The 25,764-nt window shown below is 37.8% G+C and overlaps 2 protein-coding genes across 2 annotated transcripts in view; one reads left to right on the top strand and one right to left on the bottom strand.

Moving 5' to 3' along the window:
• Positions 1 to 566: 566 nt before the first annotated feature.
• Positions 567 to 8,004, bottom strand: nom1 (nucleolar protein with MIF4G domain 1). The gene is made up of 11 exons (XM_004081114.3): positions 6,926 to 8,004; positions 6,729 to 6,841; positions 5,728 to 5,923; positions 5,223 to 5,546; positions 4,990 to 5,100; positions 4,636 to 4,806; positions 3,657 to 3,778; positions 3,443 to 3,575; positions 1,335 to 1,466; positions 1,122 to 1,231; positions 567 to 918 (listed from the first exon to the last, which is right to left on the bottom strand). Exons 1-11 carry the CDS (start codon positions 7,817 to 7,819, stop codon positions 741 to 743), a joined length of 2,484 nt encoding a protein of 827 aa, XP_004081162.1. The 5' UTR covers positions 7,820 to 8,004; the 3' UTR covers positions 567 to 740.
• An 81-nt stretch (positions 8,005 to 8,085) lies between these two features.
• lmbr1 (limb development membrane protein 1) overlaps positions 8,086 to 25,764 on the top strand; it is a 35,476-nt gene continuing 17,797 nt past the window's right edge. Inside the window, exons 1-9 of the mRNA XM_023949893.1 lie at positions 8,086 to 8,283; positions 13,090 to 13,162; positions 14,112 to 14,151; positions 14,840 to 14,979; positions 16,354 to 16,457; positions 23,566 to 23,692; positions 24,069 to 24,137; positions 24,228 to 24,292; positions 24,563 to 24,635. Coding sequence (XP_023805661.1) covers positions 8,221 to 8,283; positions 13,090 to 13,162; positions 14,112 to 14,151; positions 14,840 to 14,979; positions 16,354 to 16,457; positions 23,566 to 23,692; positions 24,069 to 24,137; positions 24,228 to 24,292; positions 24,563 to 24,635 — 754 coding nt within the window. The 5' untranslated portion in view covers positions 8,086 to 8,220. The remainder of the gene's footprint in view (positions 8,284 to 13,089; positions 13,163 to 14,111; positions 14,152 to 14,839; positions 14,980 to 16,353; positions 16,458 to 23,565; positions 23,693 to 24,068; positions 24,138 to 24,227; positions 24,293 to 24,562; positions 24,636 to 25,764) is intronic.

Here is a 25,764-nt window from a genome sequence, read left to right as displayed (position 1 = left end):
GAACACGGAGTCCATTGATCCTATTATCTCCACCATACCGAGCAAATCTGCCTTTTCTCCATCATTTAATAAACACACCTGTTTGTTCCTCGAGAGATATCAGGAGCCGCCATGAAATAAAACAGCAGCTTCATTCGTGAACAACAGACATTTCCTCCTGCTGACCTTGACGGCCAATTCCTGACCCCAGGTTACCCACACTGCAGCCCTGGATGAATTCAGACGGATGGAGATAATAATTAGGAGTAAGTATCGAATGTAACAGAGCAGCTCTGCTATGCTAACCATGTGGGAAGCTCCTGGCGTCAGGAAGCAAACACACCAGAGAGGATTCAGACTCCCCAAGCAGGTCGCTGCAGCAGAGTGTGCAAACATGAATGAACAACACAGCAAACCCTTAAATTCACACGGTTCACACACAATGGAAAGGTAGAGAAAAAAAAAATCAACAGAACGAAAAATCAAACAGACACGGCTTTTCATAGAATTACAACTCCATGAAAATACAAAAAAATCAATTTTGTGTTTTTATATCACCAAATGTACAAAAATTAGTATGGACAGTATCCAGTAGTCTAAAATCTTTATTTTTGTATCGATTTAATCAACACCAGAAGGATAAAATAAAAACAGTCGTTTTTTCTTTTCTATAAACAGGTTTGCTCATTATACACAGTATTTTACCCAGAAGGTATTCCTTGGGCTCCATAGGTGTTTTGGATTTCTGGTGTGTGTATGTTTTACAGTTTGAGTGTGGCCTCTTTGGCCTCCATAGCTTTGGCGGCGACCTCGGCGCGCTCTGACAGCAGCGCCGCTTGTTCAGCTGGTGCCTGTGTCTGTGCGTTCTTTAGAAGGAAGTGGCTGATAAAAAGCTTTAAGCCTTCCCGCAGCATTGCTAACTGGGGAATTCCTGAAATCCTGGTGAATGAGAAAAAAAAAAAGACAAATGTTGATTTTTCAAATTTACGATTTATGTCAGGCAGCAAAAAAAACAACAACAGATTTTTAGCCTTTTGTTGCACAAAATTGACTAAAAATCTTAACAATTTTTAATCCAGGGACAAATGTATTTAGATCATTTCTTTACTATTTGTTAAAAAAAATAAAAATAAAGAACAGACCTTCCAAATATAGCGGCCAAATCTTCAGGATCGGTGTCTTTTAGCAGTTTGGTCAACACCTGACGCAAAAAGCGCACAGTGGGCTTATCGAGCTCCCCAAACTCTATCACCTAAAAATGCAAAGACAGTGACTATGATGAATACTTTTTCAGTTCATGCAATGAACTGAAAAAGCACATGTGAAAGTGTTGCCTACAGAGAAACATTTGGTACCTTTAAAATGGAGAGTGAAAGGCATTTCCTTTGAAGGAAATGGGTCACCAGCTGGACCAGATTGTTAAAGGTGCTGCTGGAAAGGTTGGGCAGCTCTCTGAACTTATCCCACAGACTGAACTGGAACGTCATCTGTTTGAAAATAAGCATTACATCAAGTTTTAAGTTTCTGTTTGATCTAAATAGATGTAGTTGTTGCACCAAATTCTCCTTTTTGAGTACCAACTAAAAGGTAGCCTTTTGATTTCTGCACTGAACCACCAGAGGTTTGGTGAACTCAACTTGTGATGCAAAAGGATCCAACTTTTTAATAGGTAGACATACTTAAAATGTTTGAATAAAAACATTCGGGACATTCATGCACATTCACACACCAGTGGAGCCACACTGGAGGAACGGAGGGTGAAGTGTCTTGTCCAAAGACACAACGACGGTAACTGGGGTGGATCAAGAGCCGCTGACCCGCCTGAGCCACTGCCACCCCCAATGATAACACAAATAACCAGTTATTTGTGCGTATATTATCAATTTTTTTCCTATTCAAGATCAAAACTGCAAAAATGGGGGTGTAGCATTTTAGATAACCATTTGGTTCTTAGGTATTAACTGGGTTTCAAAAACTACATGGACTTTCTTACAAAGATCAGGCCTGGTCCATTGACCATTTCCTATTTCCAACCAATGAGATCACCGTCTTAGACTTTGCCATTACATTCACTTAGACTTTCTTTAAAGACCCACTCTGATGAAAAGTGTGCTATAACTGTATTTAACATTTTCTGGTGGCATTTTTCTGATGATAAAGGACATATATAAAAAAAATTAGGCTTAAATTGAGAGCTCTCAGTAACTAAGAGGGGAAGGGGGGACGCGGTTGCTCTGCGCAAATGGTCCCACCCATAATTTAGAGGCGATTTCCGAATGAACTACTGCCGCTGTGCAGAAACCGTCCCAGAAAATGACACTGGCTCTTTAACTTTTGGCTTGAAACGGCGTAATCGTAATTAAAAGACCACTGGGAACACTGTTACAATGGATGAAAAGGTGATCGGGGCGGGACTTTAAAAAAACACACTCTCACACTTACGCACACAGACACACACAAAAACAATCAACACTGAGTCAGAGAGATTATAAGGATCAGATTGAACTTTTTTTTTGTTTACAAAAAATGGCAAATTAGACTTTTGAATAGAATAGAACAGAATAGAATAGAATATACTGCCAGCAGCAGTTAAATTGTAGTTGGTCCAGCAGCAGCAGTGCACAGGGCAATAGTGAGTAAAAGGTGAATTCATAACTAAATACAAATAAAAAACCATAAGAAACAGCACAAGAGGTACAATAGACATAATAATAAAATACAGGAAACACAATAATAAATACAGTTAAAGTATAGTGTGCGGTTTGTGTACACTTTTTGTTCATTTTTCAGAGGGATCAATTGAGGGTGTTCGTGTAGCCCAGGGGAAGAAGCTGTTTGTGCGTCTGATGCTGTGTGACCTGAAACAGCTTTGAATAAACCTAAATTAGGAATAAAGTGTTAATAGGGGCAGAAAACTAACTATTTTGCATTCACTTAGAGAAGTTTTTTCCCCGTATTTCCATATCAGACAGGATCAGGTATTATCATGACTAAATTGTGAGTGAAAATATGCGTTTCCAAAACCACATCAGACACCTTTACCAGCCGACCACTTTGCTAAGATGACTTTCTCATCCAAACCCAGTTAGCATGTGAACAGCAAACATTCCCAGCAGCCCCATCTCCAGCTCTTGATGGAGACAATGGTTACCAGTTTCTGACATGGCGTTGGGGCAGCGTAGAAGGCGTGAAGTGTGGTCTCAACCTCATTGTTTGCAATCACAGTTAGAGAGGTGTCAGAGGCTCCCACACTGCAGAGGTGATCTGCAGGCCACACACAAACTGGGGAGGGCTTCACAGGTTCAACAAACACCAGCAGATCATCTGATTTAGTCCTCCACGGAATGAAGTGATCGACTTTTAAATTGCTTTTAATTCTTTTGAACGATCTAATAGAATGAGCCGCATTTCCGACACAAGCCTTACCTTCAGTTTATTCTCAAATTGCTGGGAAAAAACGCACCTGAAAGCGGCGATCGTGGGAGCAGAACTTCTCTCCCAGCACAGCGTAGAAGCCATTGAAGGTTTTCTCTTGCAGACAGCAGTCCATCAGAACGTGAACAATCTCTCTCTCCTGTTTGTCTTTCAGGCCCATTCTTTCAAAAGCAAAAGCATATTTCATTCATTATATTCTCCAAGCGAATGCTAAAATATTCCGTCTCAATGCTATAACAAACCTCAGCAGCTTCTCAAAAGCATCCAGGTAATCTTCACTGGTCATAAGAACACAGAAGATGTTTCTTCTCACCTCAGTGTTCATCCTTTGCTTCCTTGCCAGCTCTAAAACTTTGGCACTGAACTAGAGAAGAAACAAATAAAGATTCAAAAAATATCATGTTTTGGCTAGTTTTTGCTTTTAATCAAACATTTTTACCCAGATCTGCTCCTAATGTAAAATAAAATGATAGTTTTTGCACAGTTTTTGTATTTTTTTCTTTTTTTTTTAATAGAAATTTTAGAATTTCCTTTTACAAATGTGCATCCTTGCTTAATGTAAACGTATGCTCCTCTCTGTTATTTAAAATAAATCATGTTTTTTTTTCTGTTTTGCAGTGGTTATGAATCAGCATCACAACAACTGTCAGTGTTTCCCTTTACAATATTAAAACAGACTGTAGCCTAAATATTTATGTAAAAAACAAATAGTAACAAATCATCTTGTTTTTCATTTTAACCTAGAAAAATTGCTTAGGAAGACATTAATGCACACTTTCCCTCGCAAAAAATAATGTTTACACCTTTTGCATCTATAAAAGTGCTTTAAACCAGGATCTGTTATGGTCACTTTGAGTTTGGCCGATGTTATTCGCACACATTTACATGTGACTAAGCACAAAAATGGATGGAAATTCATGTTGACCTCACGTAATCCGTGCGATCGAAAGGTAGATTGCCGCACTGCCTGCACGTATTTTAACCGACCCCCCCCATGGAGGGTTTGTAGGACCTTATCTATCAATTTATTTATTTTCATTTTTTTCTTGTTTTATTTATCGTTTCACACACTGTTTTTACTGTCATGTCTTATCTGTTGTTGCTGGAGAGCTGATCCATCTATCCATCCATCCATCCATCCATCCATCCATCCATCCATCCATCCATCCATCCATCCATCCATCCATCCATCCATCCATCCATCCATGTGTGGTGGTGTACCCAGCCTTCAGTAGAGCTGTGCTTGGCAGTTGGGTCCTCTTGCTTGCCGATCATGGGCACACCGCTCCAAGATGAACCAACGATCCACCAGCGGCCCACCTGCTCAGCTGCAAGCAGATTCTCCAGCGAGACCCTCAGTTTCACATCACTGCCTCCTGAGCTTCGGTGGATCTGTGTGCCACACATTTATAAAGCATTTAAGCAATAAGCATATTTTTATATATGTAAACAAGCCCGAACAAAATGTAGATAAAATGTGCTTTTAACAGATGGTGTCACGGTACACTGAGGCCACCTGGTGGTGAAATTGAAAATGACTTGAAATAAATTCTGACAAACTGTTTTGTCACACACCAGAGTCCTCTGCAGCTTCTTCAGTCTCTCTACAGGTTCAGGATCATAGCCAGGAATCTTCCTGATGTCATTGTTCTTTAAAGCCAGCATAGTTTCCAGCATGAAACGCACCTGCAAAAGGGTACATACATGTTAGATCGTCTTCTAAAATAACAAAGACATAAAAAACAATATACTAAAACTAAAATTTGTATTAGTTACAAATGTGGGAGGGAGGTAAATTACAGGCTGACCCTGGTTTGGTCCTGAAACTTTGACTTTGTGTCGTTGGCTTTGCGCTGAGCCTCAGAGATGAGCTCCTTTAGAGCCAAAGGGTCGTCCTTTCTCAGGGCAAAACCGACATTCTTCAGCACAAACAGAATGAGTTCGATGTCCTTCTCCAGAAACGATCCCAGCAGAAGTTTGAGGATGTCGAAGATGAGGGTGGAATGTACCACCTGAAAGTTATACAAGTGAGCCACGATGGCCACGAGGTTGTCGCACTCTTTCCCTTCACTGGAACTCTTGTAGACCTCATCAAACCTGCGCACAACTGTCTCCAGAAAATGAGCTCCCACCTGGAAGGAAATGAAACATCATCACAGCTGCTAGTAAAGCTGATGCTGCCAAGCATCTTTAGGTGATAATAAAACACAAGATGTCTGCAAGTCCCACAATAAGCTAATGTAACTTAATTAAACCAAATACAATTCTGTTTTTGCATTTTTCAGAAGCTTCACACAGCAGATATAACCTTACCTCTAGTCCCACAGAGTGATGGAGGATGCTGACGAGCAGCACATGCTCCGTTACCAGGCGATCTGGCATCAAAGTCGGCGTCACACAGGCTGCAAGCAGCACCTCTGTCAGAGTGTCATTCATGTCTTTCCTGCTGTAGTTCATAAACAGCTCATTCAACTGACTGCAGACGAAGCCCATGTTTGGCTCACTTAGCCTGAAAACATCAAACGAAAACATTCATTTGTGGAAACCGCCCAAAAAATGAGAAAATCTACATTTTAGCATAACTGGACTTAAGCCTTTCTAGTAAGGTGATTTTCTCAGATCTTGAAAATGAAAATTCAACACAATTGATGCTTCTGATATACTACACGATTACATACAGGTTATGTATGCGGATTTGTTTCTGGTAACTCAGACTTTTTGCTACTAGCGCAGACAAACCTCACATAGATTGAATTTATCAAGACAAACCAACAAAAACAATTCAATATAGAATTAAGCTATAAGATTTTCTGTCTTGAACATAAAGCATATACAAGTCATCTTTGCCACTAACTGGGCTGGATTGTAAAAGAAATTATTTCTTGAGTTTAGTTTTACAGGTTCTGCGGTTTTGAGGTGGAAATGATCCCTGGACTAAAATCCAACCAGTTATTCAATGGGGTTTATAGCAAATCTTAAAATGTCTGATAAAGGCTTCTTAGGACTTCATCCAAACCTTTCAAGAAATTTCATTAAAGCTCATTTTCCTTACAAGCTAATTTATTTTATTCTGCAATCAGAATAAAATATAATTGTATACACGATGTGATCACACATTGAATGGTATAGAACCGTTTTACAGAAATCAAATGTATTAAACTTTCTTTTAAATACAGGTCATATCAGGATTTGGGTCAAATATAGTTTTCCAAGAAGGGCTGAATTCAGATGGTTAAAGAAAACAGATTGAAGATTACAAGTTGACAATCCAAAAAAATGTATATAACTTTATAAACATATAGAAGAACTGCTACCTGTTCAAGAGGCCTTTGATATTCCTTCGGAGCTTTTCCAGCTCAGCTTTGCGTTTATCATCTCCAGCGTTACGCAGCTGAGGTGGAACGTACTTTCCAGGTTCAGTGGTGACCTTAACATTAGGAGAACATCATTCATAAATAAATGCACGTCTCAGCGTTTGGTAAAACTAGGAATTCTAAGCATCTGAACTTACAGCTTCTGACTTTAAGCTGGGAGGAGCTTTTTCATCACTCTGATCTTCATCCTCTGATTCTTCTTTGTTTTCTTCATCTGCAGCATCACTTTCCATCAGCTCATCACTGCCTTCCCTTACATCCTCCTCCTCATCTTCCTCCATGTCATCCTCCTCTTTATCATCATCATCATCATCATCATCATTTTCGCTCACTTCACTGGCCATCTCATCTTCAGCTTTTTCATCTTCTTCTGACTGCTGAGTGTCGCTCTCTTCAAGTTTTTCGAAGTTCTCTTTGGCCATCTCCATGTCGTCATCATCATCATCACCTCTGTACATTCCTGCAGCCGCGGAACCAGAGTCGAGAACACCCAGGATGTAATCTAGCCCATCAGTCACAAAAGACTGAGGAAGAGTCTTCTTGTTTTTCCTCTTGTTCAGCCCAAGAAACCGCTCTAGCTTCTTTATTTCTCTGTCCTCTTGTTCATTTGCCTCCAACAGCGCCATCTGTCTTGACTCTTTCAGTCTGTTGACTTGTTTCCCTTTTTTGGTGGATTCCTTTTTTTTAGATTTGTCTTTATCCACAGAGGCAGCCTTTGACACATCCTTACTTTTATCCGTCTTTTTATCCGGATTTTCTGTTTTCGTTGTGCTCTTGCCATCGTTGGGGGTTAAACAGGGACTCTTCTTCTTGCCTTCGTAGTGACTCTTCATTCGGGCTTTCTTCATTTTTCGCTTCTCTTTGCGTAGTTCTTTTCTGCTTTTCTTTTTCACAAACCTCAGCTCATTTCTGCTCCCGACTTCGTCTGGACCACTTTGACTTTTAACGAAATCATCCACGGTCGTCATGTACTTTTGTAGCACTGGATTCGCCTTCTTTTTCTTCATTTTCTGCCTAATTTTGCCTTTCATTTTTACAAATTTAACTCAAAGTGGGTCATTCCATAAAATATTTCAGCTCTCTTAAATAGAAAACTTGGCATCCACAATTGCTATATTAATACTTTTTTTAATCATCTATTTTCTTTTTATTACCTAAACAGCACATGCGGACGCTGTTGTTGATATGACCTATGGACACGTGACAATCTGCTTCCGGGGCACACCGGAAGCCCGCCCCCTGCTGGTGACGGCGTTTATTTGGGGGCGGTTTGTATTTGTAAAGGAGCGGCTTGTACTTCGCTTTTAACTGTCACTGGGCTGTTTATGCCGAGGAGAGGAGCAGCTGGAGATTTTGGAAGGTGTTGCCAGTCGCGCGAACCGTGATGTAGAGGGCGTGTCGCTTTTTTTTCTTCGTATTTGCAATATGAAGAATGGAAGAAGACGATGTTACCATCAGAGAGCAGAATTTTCATAGCCAAGTTCGAGAGTATATCGTAAGTAACGGAACTGCAAGCCAAGGCTAGCTGGCTATATAGCTAGCTGGCTAACGTCTTTAGTCCTGACTTAGGCACTAAATAATCGTAATTATTGCAATCACATTAGAAACCATGAATCCAACTTTTATTTTCTAATTAACAATAGCACTGTTTGTAATTTGAATACAGAAAACATTAACAGATTTCTAATAAAACACTTGTGTTCGCAACACTGCGTTAGCTGCTGCTAGCTTAGCACCTTAATACGGAGGAGGTACTAGAAAGAAAAACGACTTTTAGTTAATTCCTACGTAATTTATTTATGTGTCAAGAATCCAACTTATAGAAAGTGAATTAGAAAAGAATAAAGATTTTATTCATCTGTTTTTATTTTTGAGCACTCAAATCTTAGTCTTTGCTAATATCAGTGTTTAATCAATGTGATTTTATTTTATTTCTATGTATATCGTTTTAAAAAAATACTTTAAGCAAAAATAATACATCCCTGTTTGTCTGGGACTGACAAATTTAGACTGAAAAGCAGCACATGTTAAATGTTATGTTCCTGAATGCACACAAATATTTTGGTTATTATTGTGCAGCTATTTACAATTCATTCCTGCACCAATGGATATAAGTGCATCAATACGTGGGTAATTATTTTTGACCTGAGCATAACCGGATAAGCTTGTTTGAAAGGGACAAAGGGCTGGGTTTGAAATAAAAAAGGATCAGGCTGACCAATATTTACTTTGAAAATGCCACCTCCATGTTTTCACTGAATCGGAAGGACTTATAATTAGTTTGAAATTAACAGTTAAGTTGGTTTTATCAAATTAATTAGTTTTAAAATGGTTTTATTTTGTCATTTTTCAAGCAAAAATGGCATTTGCATTTTTTTTCTACATAATATTTTATAATTACCTTAATGATAATGAAATCTTTTTCAATTTAAACCATTTTAGATTTAACAAAATGGTTTTAGAAGTAGATAAATGAATACATGGTTTAATTGAATCCTGTTGAATTATAATTCCAGTTAAATTATCTTATAAATTTTAACCTTAATTTGATTTAATATTGAGAAATGGGGTCTACACATTTAAGTGTGTTATTTAACTGTTCTTCCTTAAAATAACTGTTGAGAACTCTAATTCTCATAAAATTATTTTAAAAAGAGTTCTTGACAAATACATAGATTCACTATCTACTATTTCATTGGCGACCTCAACATCCCAGGTTTGGCTTGCACATTTTGTCCCGAGTGTCTATAGCTGCGTCTGAGGCCTGTATCCCATATCAGCTTGCTTTACATAATCCCTCTGCACCAAGTTGTAATGTGAGTGTATCGTCTAACATTAATGATTAGGAGAACCATCATAAGGATGGTTTTCTGTCTGATGTTACTTCTGTGGTAGTGCTGAGTCAAAGCTGGTCAACATGTTTCAGTCACAAGATGTTACACTTGTTTTGATGGATGTTAAATCTGGAAACCTGTGTTTTCTACGGTGTCAATATTTCTTATAATGTTTCCTGGCAAGTTTGTCAAAAACTACTCTAAAAGTACCCTGCTGTGGGAAAATAGTCTAGGTAGCATGACATTTAAAAAAAAAAATGTGGCTCAACTAGTCATTTGAACAAAATTCAAGGATGCCTCTGCATGTTGTCACTTTGCTTTGACATGTTTCTCTGAATATGAAAGGTCTGTTCCATCAGAATTGCATTTCTTTTTTATCATAACATTGTGATGCACACTTTTTTAGTTTGTGAAACCTCCTTCTATTAAATCATTTTATTGGAATATTTGGGACATAGCAGTTACTTGCATGAACTTTCCAAAGGTTAGAACAACAAATACTTTGGAGTTTATCTGTCATAGGTTTAAGAAAACTACAGCAAACCAATTAAGATCGTTTGCAAATTGTTAGAGTTGGTGTCTTCCCAATATCCATGCATATTTTTATCTAAATGTGACTTTTTCCTCAGAACAGTGTTATCAATAACAAGGTTTACTGCTGCATTGACTGTTTTGCTTGCTTTTCTGTGCTGTTACCCATCTGTCTTTCTGTTTGTGTTGGTTTATCAGTTTAAAAGCTCCAGATTCTGCGTTGTTTGGGATTTTTTACCCAACCAGCATCATTACAGGCTGTAGTTTCAATTAAAAATGTGTTTATTGTGCAGCTTGCGAAGGGGGGAAATGGTTGTACATTTGTTACATAGCATTTTGTATTCTTTTCAAGACCGGTTGAGGAGATTTGTCTGAAATGTATACGGTCTGGCTGAGTCATTTCATAATCAGAGCTCGAGCCATGCTGAGTTATGCAGTGCTGACAGGCTGCAAAGTGCTGAACTGAGGGCTTCTAACATTAGTTACATGCTGTCTCACTATGGCGGTAGAGGAGAGGAAACGGGATCTTTCTGACTATCCAGCTTGTTGTGAATCTTTGGTTATCTAATTAGTCTTAAGTATACAGAGATAAACAATGATTTATTGCTCCCTGTTCATTTGCCCACCTTAACTGGGCCATAAAGAGAAAAAGAAATTTACATTTATTTTTTTTCTGAACGTAAGAAAATGTACATTTTAGTGACATTTATCTTCCTGTTATGTTAAGGATCAGGGTTTGGGTGACAAGTATGTTTCTTGAAATGTTTAAGGGATTTGTCCAACATTGAGGTGATGATATTTGGATATCACCTGAGGTTGGTGTTTTCTGTAATCATATCAATTGTGTTGTTGAACACCTTTTAGTTGACCTTTTCACCGCTTTAATTTTGAAAGTCACTCTGAAACTAAGCTATTTCACTTTTGAGTTTTTCCCCTGTAAATATTTTTAAACTAATTGATTTAGTGTAATTTATTAGACAAGAATAATCAAACATTTGGGTATACATATCAATTCAAATGAATGGACGTGTCGAAACGTTTGACTGGTAGGGTAGTCTTGTCAAACCAGCTGATTAACTGATTGAGAATAAATAAAATGTTTCTTCACAAAGAAGCATTTGGGGTTTTTGTCTGTTTACTTCTATGTCCAAGTTTAAGGTTGTCTGCTTATTATGTTGTCATATGTTGACTTTGCCTGTGTTTCTCATCTTGTTTATTTGGGCTATAACATGGCATATTTTCTTGTATTTAATCAAATATGTTGATTCTTTTTATTCATGGAGGTCTGTTTGAATCCTCAAGAATGAGTGGAAATCTGCTCCGTTCAGGTTAATCTATTCCATTACTAGGAGTATCTATCAGGAGGAGGAGCTCATAGCATTTACATGAACAATAAATATGTTAGATTATAAACTCTTTCTAGTTTAAATCAGTTAAACGAAATAAAACAATTGGTTAACAATATACATACAGTACAGACCAAAAGTGTGGACACACCTCCTTCATTTGAATGAATAGGTGTGTCCAAGCTTTCGGTCTGTACTGTATAAACAAACAAAATAGAAATAATTAGTACAGCAAGGAACTATGGATACGAGCATAAAATCTGTATTTGACAATACAGTCTATGTGCGAATTCTCCATCATGTCTGAGTGTCTCGTCGCCACAGTTGTTCCAGAATAGCAAACCCGAATATGACTATTTTAAACAAAGATATTCAACCAAATAGGAGCTCACAGTCACTACTTATGGGGGCTCAAGTTACTTTGCAACAGACCCTGTCCGATTTCTGTCTAATAAACTCATTCAGTTAGACCATGAAGGACTTTATAGACCAGATAGGCAGATTTGAGCCGTTCAAAACTGAAACAACACAGTAGAACGGATTGATCTCTTTTGTCTGGGATTTTTAATGCTCTTCTATAGCATGATTCAACAGAAGAAGCAGAGAAAATATCGTGCAAAGTAAAAAATGTGTTTGCCATTTTATCTTTTAGAGATGCTCTAATATTTTAAAAATTACCCAAATATTTCAAACACATTCTCTGAACAATAATCTTGAGTCCAGTACCACCTTGGGGTATTTGAATTGTTTAAGATTTTGTAATACTTTTCCTTTAAAGCACATTTTTGATCACCTTTTTTTGGCTCCAAAGTTGTGTTTGACAGCATTACATTGTCATAATGTCAAACCATTTTTGATTATTATTATTCTCTGTAGTTGTTGCTTCAATCATTTGGGGTTTGACTAAAAGAGCAATTCATCAAACTCTATGTGTAAACTCCACTAAGAAAGCTAGGTTATGTGTAATCCGGACTAAGACGTTTACACATTTGCATCATTAAAACTAAGTTGCATTTTGCAAGACTGTTGTAAGCCAAATGCCTTTGGGATTCTGAGTACCTGAGAGAAGTTATGTAATCATCTTTTATGATGGCATCAAGAAAAGGTCCGCATGACCTTGACTTAGAACTTTTGTTGATATCAAGAAAAGAGTACGGTAAATAAACACTTCATAAAACATATATATATATATATATATATATATATATATATATATATATATATATATATATATATATATATATATATATATATATATATATATATATATATATATATATATTTTTTTTTTTTTTTTTTGAATATTTCCAACACTCAGCTTTTTTTTTAACTTTGAATTGAAACTTAAAAACAATTTTTTTTATTTTTTTTATTACATGCGTTTTGCCATTTTTAAGGCTGGACATTTACATCTGACTGGAATCCAGAGCTAATATTCAGATCTGTCAGTTTATTCAAGGATAAAATTCTCTAACATTGAACTGTTTTGAACATCTCAACAGTGTATCTGAACTAGATGAATGAAATGTTTTAAATGAAAAAGTTCAAGAACACAGAGTGTTGATTCAATGACTTTTTTCCTGTTTTTAGATTTGTTTCCTCCTGTTTGCTGTCCTCTACATCGTGTCTTACTGCATCATAACCAGATACAAGAGGAAGAGCGGTGAGTCTTCTCTGACACATTCAACGTCGGCTCGGTAAAATCCGGCCATGAGCTTGAGCGCTTATTGTCAGCAAATCAGTTTCACACCAGCCATCATTGCCTTTTCTCTTCAGGAGTTTCTTTTATGGCATTTAGATGACAGCTTTGTTTTTAACTTGAAGGAATGTCCCGGTATACAAAGATTAGCTGTACAGAAGACAGGCAACACCAGTGCTAATAGTCATCTGCCCTAGTTAACTCAGTAGCAGAATGAACCGTATCCGCCCTTCATTGCTTTCAGGGCTGGGTAACATGAGTGTAAATTGCTGACATGTTCTGCTTAGTGTTGTTGTAATCCCTCAATAAATCCTCAAGTTTTACAAGAACGCTTTGTTATTTCTGACAAAGACTTTTCTCCATCCAATCAGCCTTTGGAAGATCACGAACCTGTTGCAAAGCTTGCAGGACTTGTTTGTCCTCTGGCTGGACTGGTTGCAATATTTTTGACATTATCGCTCATTGCTATGTGAACAATGTCTACCGTTTTGTCATTTTTAGGTATGAATCACTTAAACCAAAGGCAGTCATTTACAAAAAATACAATTGAATAATTTAAACACGAGTTCCTCTGCCTGAAAATGACAGACACGTCCTCTGTGACGTTCTTGTGGATGTTGTTTTCTGGTTTTCAGGTATTTAAACTGTTTACGAGGCCCTAAAATAAGTTTATGGTGTTGTGTACTGTGACACACAGATTATAATGCACCGTGGAGCTTGAATATTAGTTAAATATACACATGTATTTTGCTACAGCAGGTTGAATGTTTTGTAACTAAATGGTTAAATCTGTTGTCTGGGGTAAAGAAACGAGGTCAAGCAGAGTTTATTATTTCATTTTAAAGATCTCTTTTGAAGTGTTGTCCTTTTTCAGACAGTTTTTAGAGGTCTGGGTGCTCTGCTTCTTTTACAGATGAACATGAAGATGAAGATGCAGTTGTCAACAGAATATCGTAAGTGACTTTTTCTCATTTGTGGAACAGCATCATTGAGATTTCCACAAAATAAGGTATTATTATTATTATTACAACAATTCTTATATGATTGTTAAAGATACTTCACAGAAGTGCTCTGTTTAAGTGTTAAATGATAAAAAGTAAATAAAAGAAAAAGGACAAACCGGGATCTTTTTATTGAATTTGTTCATTTTTTCCTGAAGTATCAGATCGGGAATCAATATCAGCTGATACTCAAAATCAAATGACTCTAAATCGGATCGGGCTAAAAAACCTGATCGGGATATCCCTATTATAAAGTAGCAGTTTAATTACTTTTATCCAAAGATTTCCTTCCTGCCTCTCTGTAACATCTTATGCTTAACGGAGGACTTTAATTTTCTGAAGAGCAGAGAGAAGATCCAAAGAAATAATAACTGTAAGAAAGTTTCCTCTGAAGCTTGATTGTCAGGCCTAATTTACATTTTCATTAATTTTCCAAAAAGCATCTTACTAACTGAATATTATAGTAATCTTATAATAGGAGGTCTTAAAAACACCAGTACACCCCCCCCCCCCGTTTTTTTTTAAATTTTAATTCTTTAGTCGTCTTTTTACGTTTTGCTTTAATCTTTTTTTAATCGGCAGGTTCTAATTTGGTTAACATTTTTGAGTGGTTGCGTGTTTTTTCCTCCTTCCTTTTCAGATTATACCTCTGCACCTTCACCCTGGCAGTGTCTGGAGGAGCCGTGTTCCTGCTGCCTTTCTCAATCATCAGCAATGAGATCCTCCTCTCCTTTCCCAGAAACTATTATATTCAGTGGCTCAACGGGTCTCTTATTCACGGTTAGTAGCTCATCGAGATGAGTGTGTGGTTGTGTTTTTCAAATTAAAAGATGTTGAATAACCTTAAAGGAATAACAATCCTTGAAACGGCGAGAATTCCAAAGGTGAATCACATTGAAACAAAGAGGAAACAATGTACATTCATGGTGGATGCTCTTTTCTTTCCTTTCATTAAAAAATTAGCGACATGTACAGAGTAACATACATTTTTCAACGTTAGAATTTTACAACTTCATGAATGCAAGGGAGCAGTTTGAAGAATAAAATTCTTATTTTATGTTCACTCCTTACTTAATCAAGAAATACCTGTATATAAGAATGTATATTTGAATGAATATACATATCTTGAAATGGTTTGCCATTGGCTATTCACAACCACAATACAGATAAACCAAAGGAAAATGGACAGAAAGATGAAGTAACAAACACTAATAACTGTTATCATAACTCCCAAGTTTGATCTGTCAATCCTTTTTTTTAAACTGAAGAATATGTTTACATCTTTTCAAATTACTCTGTTGTGAAAAGAAAAACACAATTGTTTTAACGTAGCGACAGGGTAGTTGAAATCAATTCTCCTATGATTTAGATGGTCAGAACAGAAAGTAAAAGCTTTTTGTGAACTCTCTGGCATCCCTCTAATTTTAATTTTCAACTTTCAGAAGAGTAGATTTAATGAGTAATACATTTGTACCTTGTCTACATCCAACTTTCTGAACGTTTCTTTACGCAGTTTATAGTTTTTTATTGCAGAAACGAATAATTCATTTCTGCAATAAACAAAATGGCCATACATTAGTTTTATATGGATTACCACACACTTCTACACAATAAGTCAGAAAAGGCAGAATAAGTGCAACCTTTTCATTATTATATCCGATAAAAATACTTCACATTATTCAACACAAATATACTTTCGGACACTTTAGTTTAATCATATGATACGCATGATTTTCAAAGATAGATTTTCATCCATATTATCCTAATAAATCTCAGCTCTGCTACATTTTCTATTTTTACACCATCAATAAATTGTGTTTTTCCTTCGGTTTCTTTTTTGCAAAAACCCTAAACTTGGAATTCTATTTAGGTTTGAAGCAACTGTAAGAAACAGTCTTATTTTTTTCCATTTTCTAGTACAAACATGTTCTCTGATGATTATCTGGCATTTGGGCTGTTTCTATGTTGAAACACACCACCAGGTGGCAGTAAAGTCCATAACTTCTAGCTTCTCTAAATGAAGTGTCTGGGTGTATCCTTAAATAAACACTAAAAAGAAGCTTATTGATACTTTAACAAAAGAGTTTTATGATTGATCATATATGTTTATGTTTAAAAGCATGAATGAGTGTGAAACCTGTTGAAATCCTGCAGGTCTGTGGAACCTGGTGTCATTGTTCTCCAACCTCTGCCTCTTTGTGCTGATGCCATTCGCCTATTTCTTTTTGGAGTCTGAGGGATTTGCAGGTTCAAAAAAGGTAAAATTCACACATTAATGCTAAAGTGTTCTTAAGGGAAGTTGCATGAAATTTTAAGTAAGTTTGCTGACTTTCATAACAAATTGAACAAACATCTCGCAGCTTTTTATTTTTTAAATTTTTTTTCCAAAATGTTTTGATGCACAAACAATTTTATCTGAGTGAAAATTAAAGTTTAAACATGTAAACAGAAAATTAGCCTTTTTTGGTCCAGCTGTATTACCATGCAGGAGGGTTTTTTTTTTCTTTTCGGTTAGCGACCAAAGCAGCAACAGGTGTCTCAAGTCTTTGCCCTTTTCGTGACTCAAGCAACTGACTGTAACTGCCACCGCAGAAAGCTCATTAAGTTTGAATCTGGTCTTCGCCTAGTGCCACATCCTGACAAACTCTTTCAATAAGTCTATAGGCTGCAAACGCTTCAACACTGCTGCATCGGCCCCACTGATTTAAAGTCTGATTCCTTGTCACCCGCTTCCCAGCCCCCTAAAATAAAACTTCAAAAGCGCAGGCTAATAATCGAGTTGTAAGGCTCAGCGAACTTCCTCGTTTAATTGATTACTCACCCCCCCCCATAGAAAAAAAAAGAGGCTGGAGGCTTGTGTTCCAAAAGTCCATAAAGTCGCAGCAACATGACGGGACAATAGGGCCTTGCGAAATGGAAGGCAAAAGATTTACTTTTAATACACCTCTATCCTGTGTCACAGTTTGAACTCTCTCTGGTTTATGTCCCTCTTGGCAAAAGCACATAAAAATTAGTCTGTACTGTAGTGTACGGGCCAGTTCTGTTTTTCTTTAGTCCGCTAATTTGTTTTTGTTGGATTTCGTGAGGCCTTGATGTGCAGGAAGCACAATCACATTATGTCTTTTATTTTTTTTCTGTCACTTTCATTCAAAACCCTTTCCTTCCATAAATGTACTCTAAGGAAGTACTGTTTAGTGTTCAGCAGCACATCCAGTCGTATATTTAGTGCATGTTAAAGAGGATAGAAAATATGGGAGGGATTGTCTAGTTCCACTTTAAGATCTGGCCTGCCTGTGGAGGAAATAATGTGACCGACACCAGAAGAAAGTTAAACGCAGATCCCAGCTTTTATAATGTGGCATTATCCTTTTATCCTATAACAGCATTAAAGCACAACATCATAAGGTTTTATGTGGCATTTTAACCTCCTGGGCTAATGTTGAAGCCCCGCAAGATCCCTTTGACTGCGGAAATGAAGCAAATGATGAATTTCATTACTAACGTCCCGAGTCAGCTTTTTCATGTGGCTGTGTTTACTTTTGACGATGCACTAAAAGACGCCAGGAGAATAAGGATGGAAATGTGGATGCTTTTTAAAATGTTTTTCTTTTTTAATGCTCACTTCTTAAAAGGTTCTGTTGCCTGCCTGATTGATAGTTTCACAAATTGTCCAAATTGTGGATGAATCAAGGGGACTTGGGGTCCTGATGTCAGATGTTATGATTTAGCTTTATTTGCTGCTGTAAAATGTCGAGCTTTACAGCTGCAAGCTGCGTCTTTCACTGCCAGAGGTTGTCCAGTGTGTTGGGTTTCTCATTTGCATGCACTGTGCTGTGGCAGTGTCTCATTATTTTAGAAATGAAATAATCAAAATGCCACTTTTTTATTGGTAACGGCCTAATTCTGATGTCTAAGCATGTGCTGATGTATATGTCAGACTTGTATGGTCTTACAGACATTGAAAAAGCAGCTTCTTAACTTCTAGTTTATTATTTTTTTTTTATTAGAATCCATTTGAAATCAGTTAATAGATCCTAAAAATATATTATTCGAAATGGTTTTTATAGAGGTCAAGCTTTAGTTTTTAGATCTTCAATTTAAATAAAAGAACATTTTAGAGCCAAAGCTTCATTTACTAGAACTTATTCTAAGCTAGGTTTGTTGTTAAGTGCTCAAGTTATTTTTTAACAGCGGAATCTGTTGAAAGACGTCTAAATTGTTGCAGGCATGCTTTGGGTCGAAGCCAGTATTGAAATGTGTTTGATCCTAAAACGAGTTGGAACGAGTCTGACCCCATGACTGACCCAGCAAAGGGCCAACAGGTTTCATTTGGCTGTTAAAGAAACTCCTCATCAATCTCATCCTAAGCCCTAACTCGCCGATGATGAGAAGTGTGTTTATTGTGGAGGAGGAGTGAAGAGAAAACGTCTCGCCCAGCAAACCCGTTTGGTGTTACTAAGATACTCCTCTTTGTTGGAGCTCCACAATAGGGCCTCGGATATTTATTTCAAATCTCCTGAACATGCAGACATTTTTCCCAGGCCTTCTTTCTGCCGAGGAATATAAAGTGGTGTTTACATACCTTCCTTTAAGGTCACAGTGTCTCCCTAAAGCTGCTGGTTACAATGTTCGTAACCACAGCAACATATTAGCTTGAGCTGAGAATTTGAAAAAGGACAAGCGAGGTTTCCCGTCCTCTCATGACTCAGTGTTTCTAAACGAAGTGAAAAGTTGTGGAACTTGATCTGTTCTGGACCAGTTCTTTACCGTTTTTGGTTCAGAGCATTTGACTTGAATTGTAGCATTTCGTCTGGAAGTCGAACTAGCTTAGCGCGGTTGAAGTAAATTGTTGTCGGTTGACTCAAAGGTGTGTTTGAGACTCAACTGTTGAGTCCAAACAGGTTTGTATTTGTCGATCCTTTGAGGCTTTACTTACAACAGAGACTGATCCAAAGCAAAATGGAAATAATACCAAATGATGCTACGCTTAAATAAAAGATTTCCTTCCTGACTCATTGTAATTGGTAAAGGAAGCATTGCTGACTCTTGCTACAGTAATTTGCCTTGATTCTACTTGTTTTTTTTCTTCATTTTTCTGTGTCAATGGGACTTTATTAAGAAGTCTCAAGTCGTTTGAAGTTCATTGCACAGCTTTACAGGGGAATGTCCCTCTTTTCCTGCTTTCTGTCTTTGACACGGCATTGCACTGTGGCTGACTGGCTGAAGGATACACTAATAAGGTCTCTTAGCATCTGGCATGTCTTTAGCAAGGAGAGCAGTCTTTTTTTTTTTTTGCCAGGGAGTGAAAAAAGGGCCCTGCCCCCTTCTTCACTTATTACACTCTTTGCCCTTGTTGCACGCTTCCCTGACAGTTGGCAGAGGGATGGTGCGTGAGATGATTGCTGCCACCACCTGCTGACCTGCCAAGGATTGACGGCACCAGCTAGGAGAAAGCTCCTGTGCAGCTCTGATCCTTTTCCTTGTCGTATTGCCGTACATTTGTGCAACTTTACAGATAATTCTTGCACGTTTGCTGTAATTGCCTCTTTTTACCTAAACACTAAAACAAGCTCAAAAGCAAAGGATGATGACATCAGCGCATGTTAGGTCTTAGTCAAACTGCATTTACAAATGGATATGGGTTGTTTGGAAGCAAATAACAAGCAAACCTTTATGGTGCATGTAGGTGGCCCACAGGAAATATCAAGGTTGGAGACTCCTCTATATGCAGCAAATTTTTTCTGTGGGCATGCTGCGAGTGGCAGGTCGTAGTGAACATTTAAACAACACGTAAGGGACATGCAGGCGCATTGTACCGATTTTCATTTTGTCCAATTCTGCAAACTGTGCAAGGAGCCAGTAAGTGCTGTTCATGTGATAAGTGCCAGCTGCTTGGGTGCAGCACGACTGGTATAATTTAGAAAACGAAACGATCAAAGTGTAGTTTGTGTGGTGTAAGGGCGTTGTATAACAACATCACCTGTACGTCAAGTGCGAGGAATTTGTATCATCCTTACAAATGCTTTATGCTACACTTACCACATGGACGACAATCGTACCATCCATTTTCATGATGGCCTCTAACGAGCCACACGGGAGCTACACGCCACACACGGGCTCCACCTAAGATGCAGCCGCTCCTCTCTATGACCCTACACTGGTCTGGACAAACCAATAACTATACTTTAAAAAAAAAAAGTTACATTACAAATGATTTGCCAAATGCTCTATATCTTAATGGAATATATCTAAAGTTATAGTTTCAATAGAAATTAACTACGCAGTGAAAATGTAGTGTTTTTTTATTTTTTAGAACTGAGTCAGAATGAAATAATGTCTATCTCCTCTTGTTATTTAGAATGCAGTTCTAGCGACCTTGTCTTGAAGATCCTGGGATCTAGATTGCATTTTCTCCCTCATTGCGTCTTCTAATCACTCGAAATGAAATCGGGCAAATGACGTGATATGCATCCGATTGTACTACAGGCGTAAAATTCCAATCACAGATGATGTGATCAGATTGTCTCACATTTCGCAGCGATTGGGTATAAACCGACCCTAAGGCTTTAGAGGGAATATTTCTGAACCTTCCTCATTTTTTCTATTTGGTGCTTTTGAAGGTATATTCAAGAATCTGAAATGAATCTGATACAGCTTAGCAGATGGATTAATGAATGCATAAAAAGTTGCTACTTTTGGGTTTTCTTTAAAAAAAAATTGACAATGTCTCAGTACTTTATGAGCAAACTCTGCTGCTAACCAACTCAATCTCAGTGTGAGGATCAGGGGATGCTGAATATTTCAGAGTGTCTATATTTAGAGGTAGTTACACATTTAGAAATGCAAGAATAGAAACTTCCAGCGGGCACTTTCAGTGCCAAGGCACAAGCCTTTTACTTTTTCTTTTTCTTTTTTTTTTTGCTGCCTTCAGCATTTGACAGTTTTCTCTTTGATCACTGATGACTCAGCGAACCCTGTCCTATTTATAACAAATCCATATTAGAAACAAAGGCCTATATTTTTATTCCTTTGTGGAATAATTGCAAGTATGCTTGACTATGAATTAGCAATTTCCTCCATGTTGCCTCTCAATTCAGTATCTAGTTCGAGCAAACCAGGTCTGAAACGGCTGATTGTTTCGTCCAGCAGCCGGGCCTGATGATAAAAAGAGGTTATGAAAACTGTCTTTGCCCTAAATGATCTGAATGTGGAATGATTTGAGTCTTATAAATGATTGAGAAGCCTATCTAAAGGGAATATACCTTCAACATGGCATGGGCAGCTTGTTAAGGTGGACTGGTGTGCTTGAGCGGACACATGTCCCATCTGTGGGGTCTGCGTGTTCTGAAGCATCCTTAAGAGAGCACATGTGGGATGTGGCTGAAGTCCCTGAAAGCATTCCTCTCTCACCTCTGGCACCTCTGGGGAGGGAGATCTGCTCAAACGTCGGCTCGTCTCCTCTTTCACTCTCCCTCCGTTGTTCTTTTTCATCTCTTTCTTCTGTCCTTTTTATTAAATCTGCTGCATTGAGCATTTTGCCATTAAATGAAACTGGAGAACAGAATGTTTTTGAAGTGTTTACCATCAAATCTATAGGGGAGGATATTTGAAAATATTTGTCTGCTTAAAGCCACAGTCTTGATTTATGGTATCATTGCAGATGCACATAAACTGCACCTGTTATGTCTGTATTGGTTGATCTTTTTATTCGCAATTTTTCCAACTCTTATTCTTTCTAAATGAGTCCCTGCCGGTTGACTGCAGTGCTGGTGTTGTCCACACTGGGGCACTCTAAACCCTGCCCAACTCCCCACTTTGTTGTGCTAGAAAATTCCTGCCTGAAGGCTTTTCCAGAAGCAGAAAGCATGTAAAGCTTAAAACCAACAAAGTGATGCTACTTTGCATTTTAACTGATGTGAATAAGCTGATGTGACTTATCTTAATGTCTTTTTTAAGTACAGGTTTAATTAATAAACACAAAATATAAACGTTACCAAATATATTTGACTATTTTATGTGTTAATTGATTTTAAATTGCAATATGACTTTAATAGCAGACAGGCTGTTTGCAGTTGAGCAAAAACTGTAAAATAAATGTACTCCACAAATAAAATAGTTTTCTCTTTTTGAAGCTGTCTTTGAGTAACAGGGGAACTGTTCAAAGAGGGACCCCCTTCATCTACTTGTTGGCAAATGCTGAACAGCAACCGCACAACCATTATGTTAGTTGGTAACAAATTGCTCACATGTACCCAATTTAAACAGCTCTCAAGAGGCAGGGAAGGCTTGTTATCCCATGCCTGGTTGCCTACCTGACATGTGTATGAAAGAGCCTATCTATCTTACAGTGCTAGACAGCTTGGCTCTCCAGCAGGGAAGTAAGGATATGGAAACTGTGTGAACAGGTAGAGAAAGACTTTATTAACCACTCAGCAGTTTGTGACCCGGAAAACCCAAATTACCCCAAAACCCTCTTGTCTGTTGGGCCTGGGACATGACCGCGGTACTAAGGGAGCTCCTAATCTGCACCATATGGGAGGTCTGCTCTTGATCGCAGACAGTAGCTGACCCAACCAGGCTTCATGGTCCTGACAGCAAACCCTCGCACCCCTCCCTTTCTCGTTTCACCTATGCCGCTCCCAGTCTTTAGTCGCCGCATTTAATAGACCTTAATATGTCTATATAAACGCCCCATTTACGCAAAAATCTATTGGACGCTTTAGTTAACGGCTCTCATAAGCCAGTTTGTGGAAACAATAAATATTGCATCCACAGTAGCTTGTTTAATTGAAATCAAATACTTTTATTACTAGTATCGGTATGTTTTTCTCTCTTGAATTAATGGAAACACAGGCTATTTAACTGCATCTGCGGGTAAAACATAAATCCACTTCTCATCCTTTTTCCTGACTGTAGGATAGTTTAACAAAGTTTAGTTCATGTAAGTTTGGGTTACTTTATGTGTTTAAGCACTATCTGTACTATTAACAGCTTAATGTCCCAAAGTAATAACTGAGGCTCTACTTTTATTAATGTGATGCTTGATTCTCCCTTGTTTGTCCACTACCAAATAAGGAACTATCATAATAAAAAAACAAAATAGAAAACAATAGATTTTCTTAATTTTCTCCATTGTGTTCATGTTTACATTTTTACTCCACCTCTGTTTGATTAACTGCCAAAGTCAAACCTGTTACCTGGAAACAGATTCAACACTAAATCTGTGTTAAAAATCCTTGACTTGTGTAAAAAACATTCCTACATTAACATGTTTTTTTTTTATTATTTAATAAATTATAATATTGTCTAAAAGATTGGAAAAAGTTTCTATTTTGGTTCAAAAGTAGGCGTGTTTTCTCCTTTCAGGGCATTAGGGCGCGTGTTTTGGAGACTTTTGTGATGCTCTTCCTGTTGGCTTTGCTAATTCTGGGCATTGTATGGGTAGCTTCAGCATTTATCGACAACGATGCAGCCAGTATGGAGTCGCTTTACGGTACGTGACTTGAAAAGTTTCGCTTTGTTGTGTACTGTGTTGCGTCTACACAAAACATCAGTAGAAAACTTACATTTCCTTGTGTTAAATGGAAGGTTTTTATTTTTTTATTTATTTTTTATTTAGTCCTTGTGACTTTAGCCCTGAAATTCAGAGACCCTAAAACTAACTTTAAGTTCAACCGTGGGTAGGGGCTTACTTTTCCCTCAGCTGAGCCCAAGCTACATCTGAGAAATTACTGCATTATTGCCATTTTAATAAGAGTAAAAAGCATATTTAAAAAAAAAAGTACATTTAATTTGTAAGTTTAAGCTAAATAAAACATTTAAATGTATGAAATTACAGTGTTTTTTAGTGAGTTTTCTTTTCTTTTCAGATCTGTGGGAGTTCTACCTGCCATACCTCTACTCTTGTATATCTCTTATGGGAGGGCTGCTGTTATTAAGTAAGATGTTTCATTTATTTACACAAAGCAACAAGATCTATCAAACACCCTATTAAAAGTGAATCAAGCTGTTGTCTTTATCCTGTGTAGTGTGCACTCCTGTGGGATTGTCAAGGATGTTCGCTGTAATGGGCCAGTTACTAGTGAAGCCAACAGTAAGTCATGGTTTATCTGTACTTTGTGGATGTTTGGCCGTCAGCAGAGAAGCTTCTTTTTATTTTTTTTAATAGGTTTTAATGAAAAGCTAGAAACTTTAGAAAGCTGAGCCTTCTGTTCTCAAAGGTGATTCGGTTAGCCATTTAAATGAATGACAGGACTACAAAACTATCACCAATCTTATGCTCCCATCTGTCATCACTCTAGTCCCTCTTTGGGCCTAATTATAACCCATTTAATCTTTTTCTACTTTGCTCCCTCCCCTTTAGATCCTAGAAGACCTGGATGAGCAGATTTACTGCATCCATTTGCAAGAGGAAGCCCTTCAGAGGAGATTAAACGGTATGTCTGTGGGAGAAGTGTTGGCACATTCTAGACAAGGGCAAGGGTTGACTGCGCTGTTGGGTGTGATCATGAAAGCCACACTGGAATCAATTAACATTGAAAAGTGGGCCTGACCCACTCGGACACAACATTCAGGAGAGTCTTCATCGACAACATTCAGGAAAATGTTTGTGTGTTTTTGACAATGACCTTTCCAATCACAAAGGGGATGTTGGGGAAAAGCCAAAGTAGCCGTCTTAGCACTGTCCATCTGTGAATTTTTTTTTTTCATTAAGACTCCACCAAAACTCTCCAGGGCACTGTCACTGCCGCTGAGATGATTGCCTCATTTAAGTTCAGATCCAGAATTGTATCTTGCTTAGTGTGATGGAAATCTTATCATGTTTCTGTGGACATAAAAGAGTCCCTCTTCACGAACCTTTGTGAGGCAAACACAAGAAATTTGATGCTCTTATCACTTGTTCACAAAGGGAAAGTTTAAAGAGCTGAAGGACGGCAAGAATGTTTTTTTGGCCTGCATTTCCGCCTCATGTCCAGCCCTCTGTGTTCCCTAAAATTCTTGTTTAACGGAGTGATCTTAAATACAGGAAGTCAGGTTCCAAAACGTACTTTTATAATACCTCAAGCACGCAACAAGGGCATAGATGTTAGTAAATGAAGAGCACAAGCGTCCTTTCAAACCAGGAAGGTAGAAGAGATCACTCCGTGATAACACATGTTTTCGAATACTATGCCTGCCTCTTCTATAGACTGCCACCAATGCGTACGCTTTCTTAGGGTTCATTCCACACTGGTTTGCTTTGAACTAACTGATAGAATAATTGTAATCTGTTCCTTATCATCTCTTGAGCTGTTTGATCCTTACAAGTCACTGTGAGGTGCAAAAAAAAAAGTGGTCAACACAGTCCAAGCTGCTTTGTATTTTCTTCTTAGAGGAGACATGGAATTAGATGTGAAGGATATTGTTGAGTGGAATGTAACTTATCAGATATGAATATTTTTATGGACATCTGCACATACATGGTGTTCAGGCTCATGCGTAAAACTGAAAGACGGAGATTTAGTTCCTTTGATCTAAGATCATTCCCCAGCCAAGAGTTGAAACATAGAAACCCTTCGTGGGTCA

The sequence above is a fragment of the Oryzias latipes genome, chromosome 20 (genome assembly GCF_002234675.1).
Source record: "Oryzias latipes chromosome 20, ASM223467v1".
NCBI lineage: Eukaryota > Metazoa > Chordata > Actinopteri > Beloniformes > Adrianichthyidae > Oryzias > Oryzias latipes.
The sequence above is the reverse complement of the archived record's forward strand: the minus strand, read 5'-3'. Positions and strand labels throughout refer to the sequence as shown.

Excerpts from the sequence above, each read along its gene's own strand:
- nom1 (XM_004081114.3), bottom strand. The coding sequence starts at position 7,819 with ATGAAAGGCAAAATTAGGCAGAAAATGAAGAAAAAGAAGGCGAATCCA. Across the intron at positions 6,842-6,925 it reads CCAGCTTAAAGTCAGAAGCT|GTCACCACTGAACCTGGAAA; the intron begins GTAAGTTCAGAT and ends CCTAATGTTAAG. Across the intron at positions 1,467-3,442 it reads CCCACGATCGCCGCTTTCAG|ATGACGTTCCAGTTCAGTCT; the intron begins GTGCGTTTTTTC and ends ATTTTCAAACAG.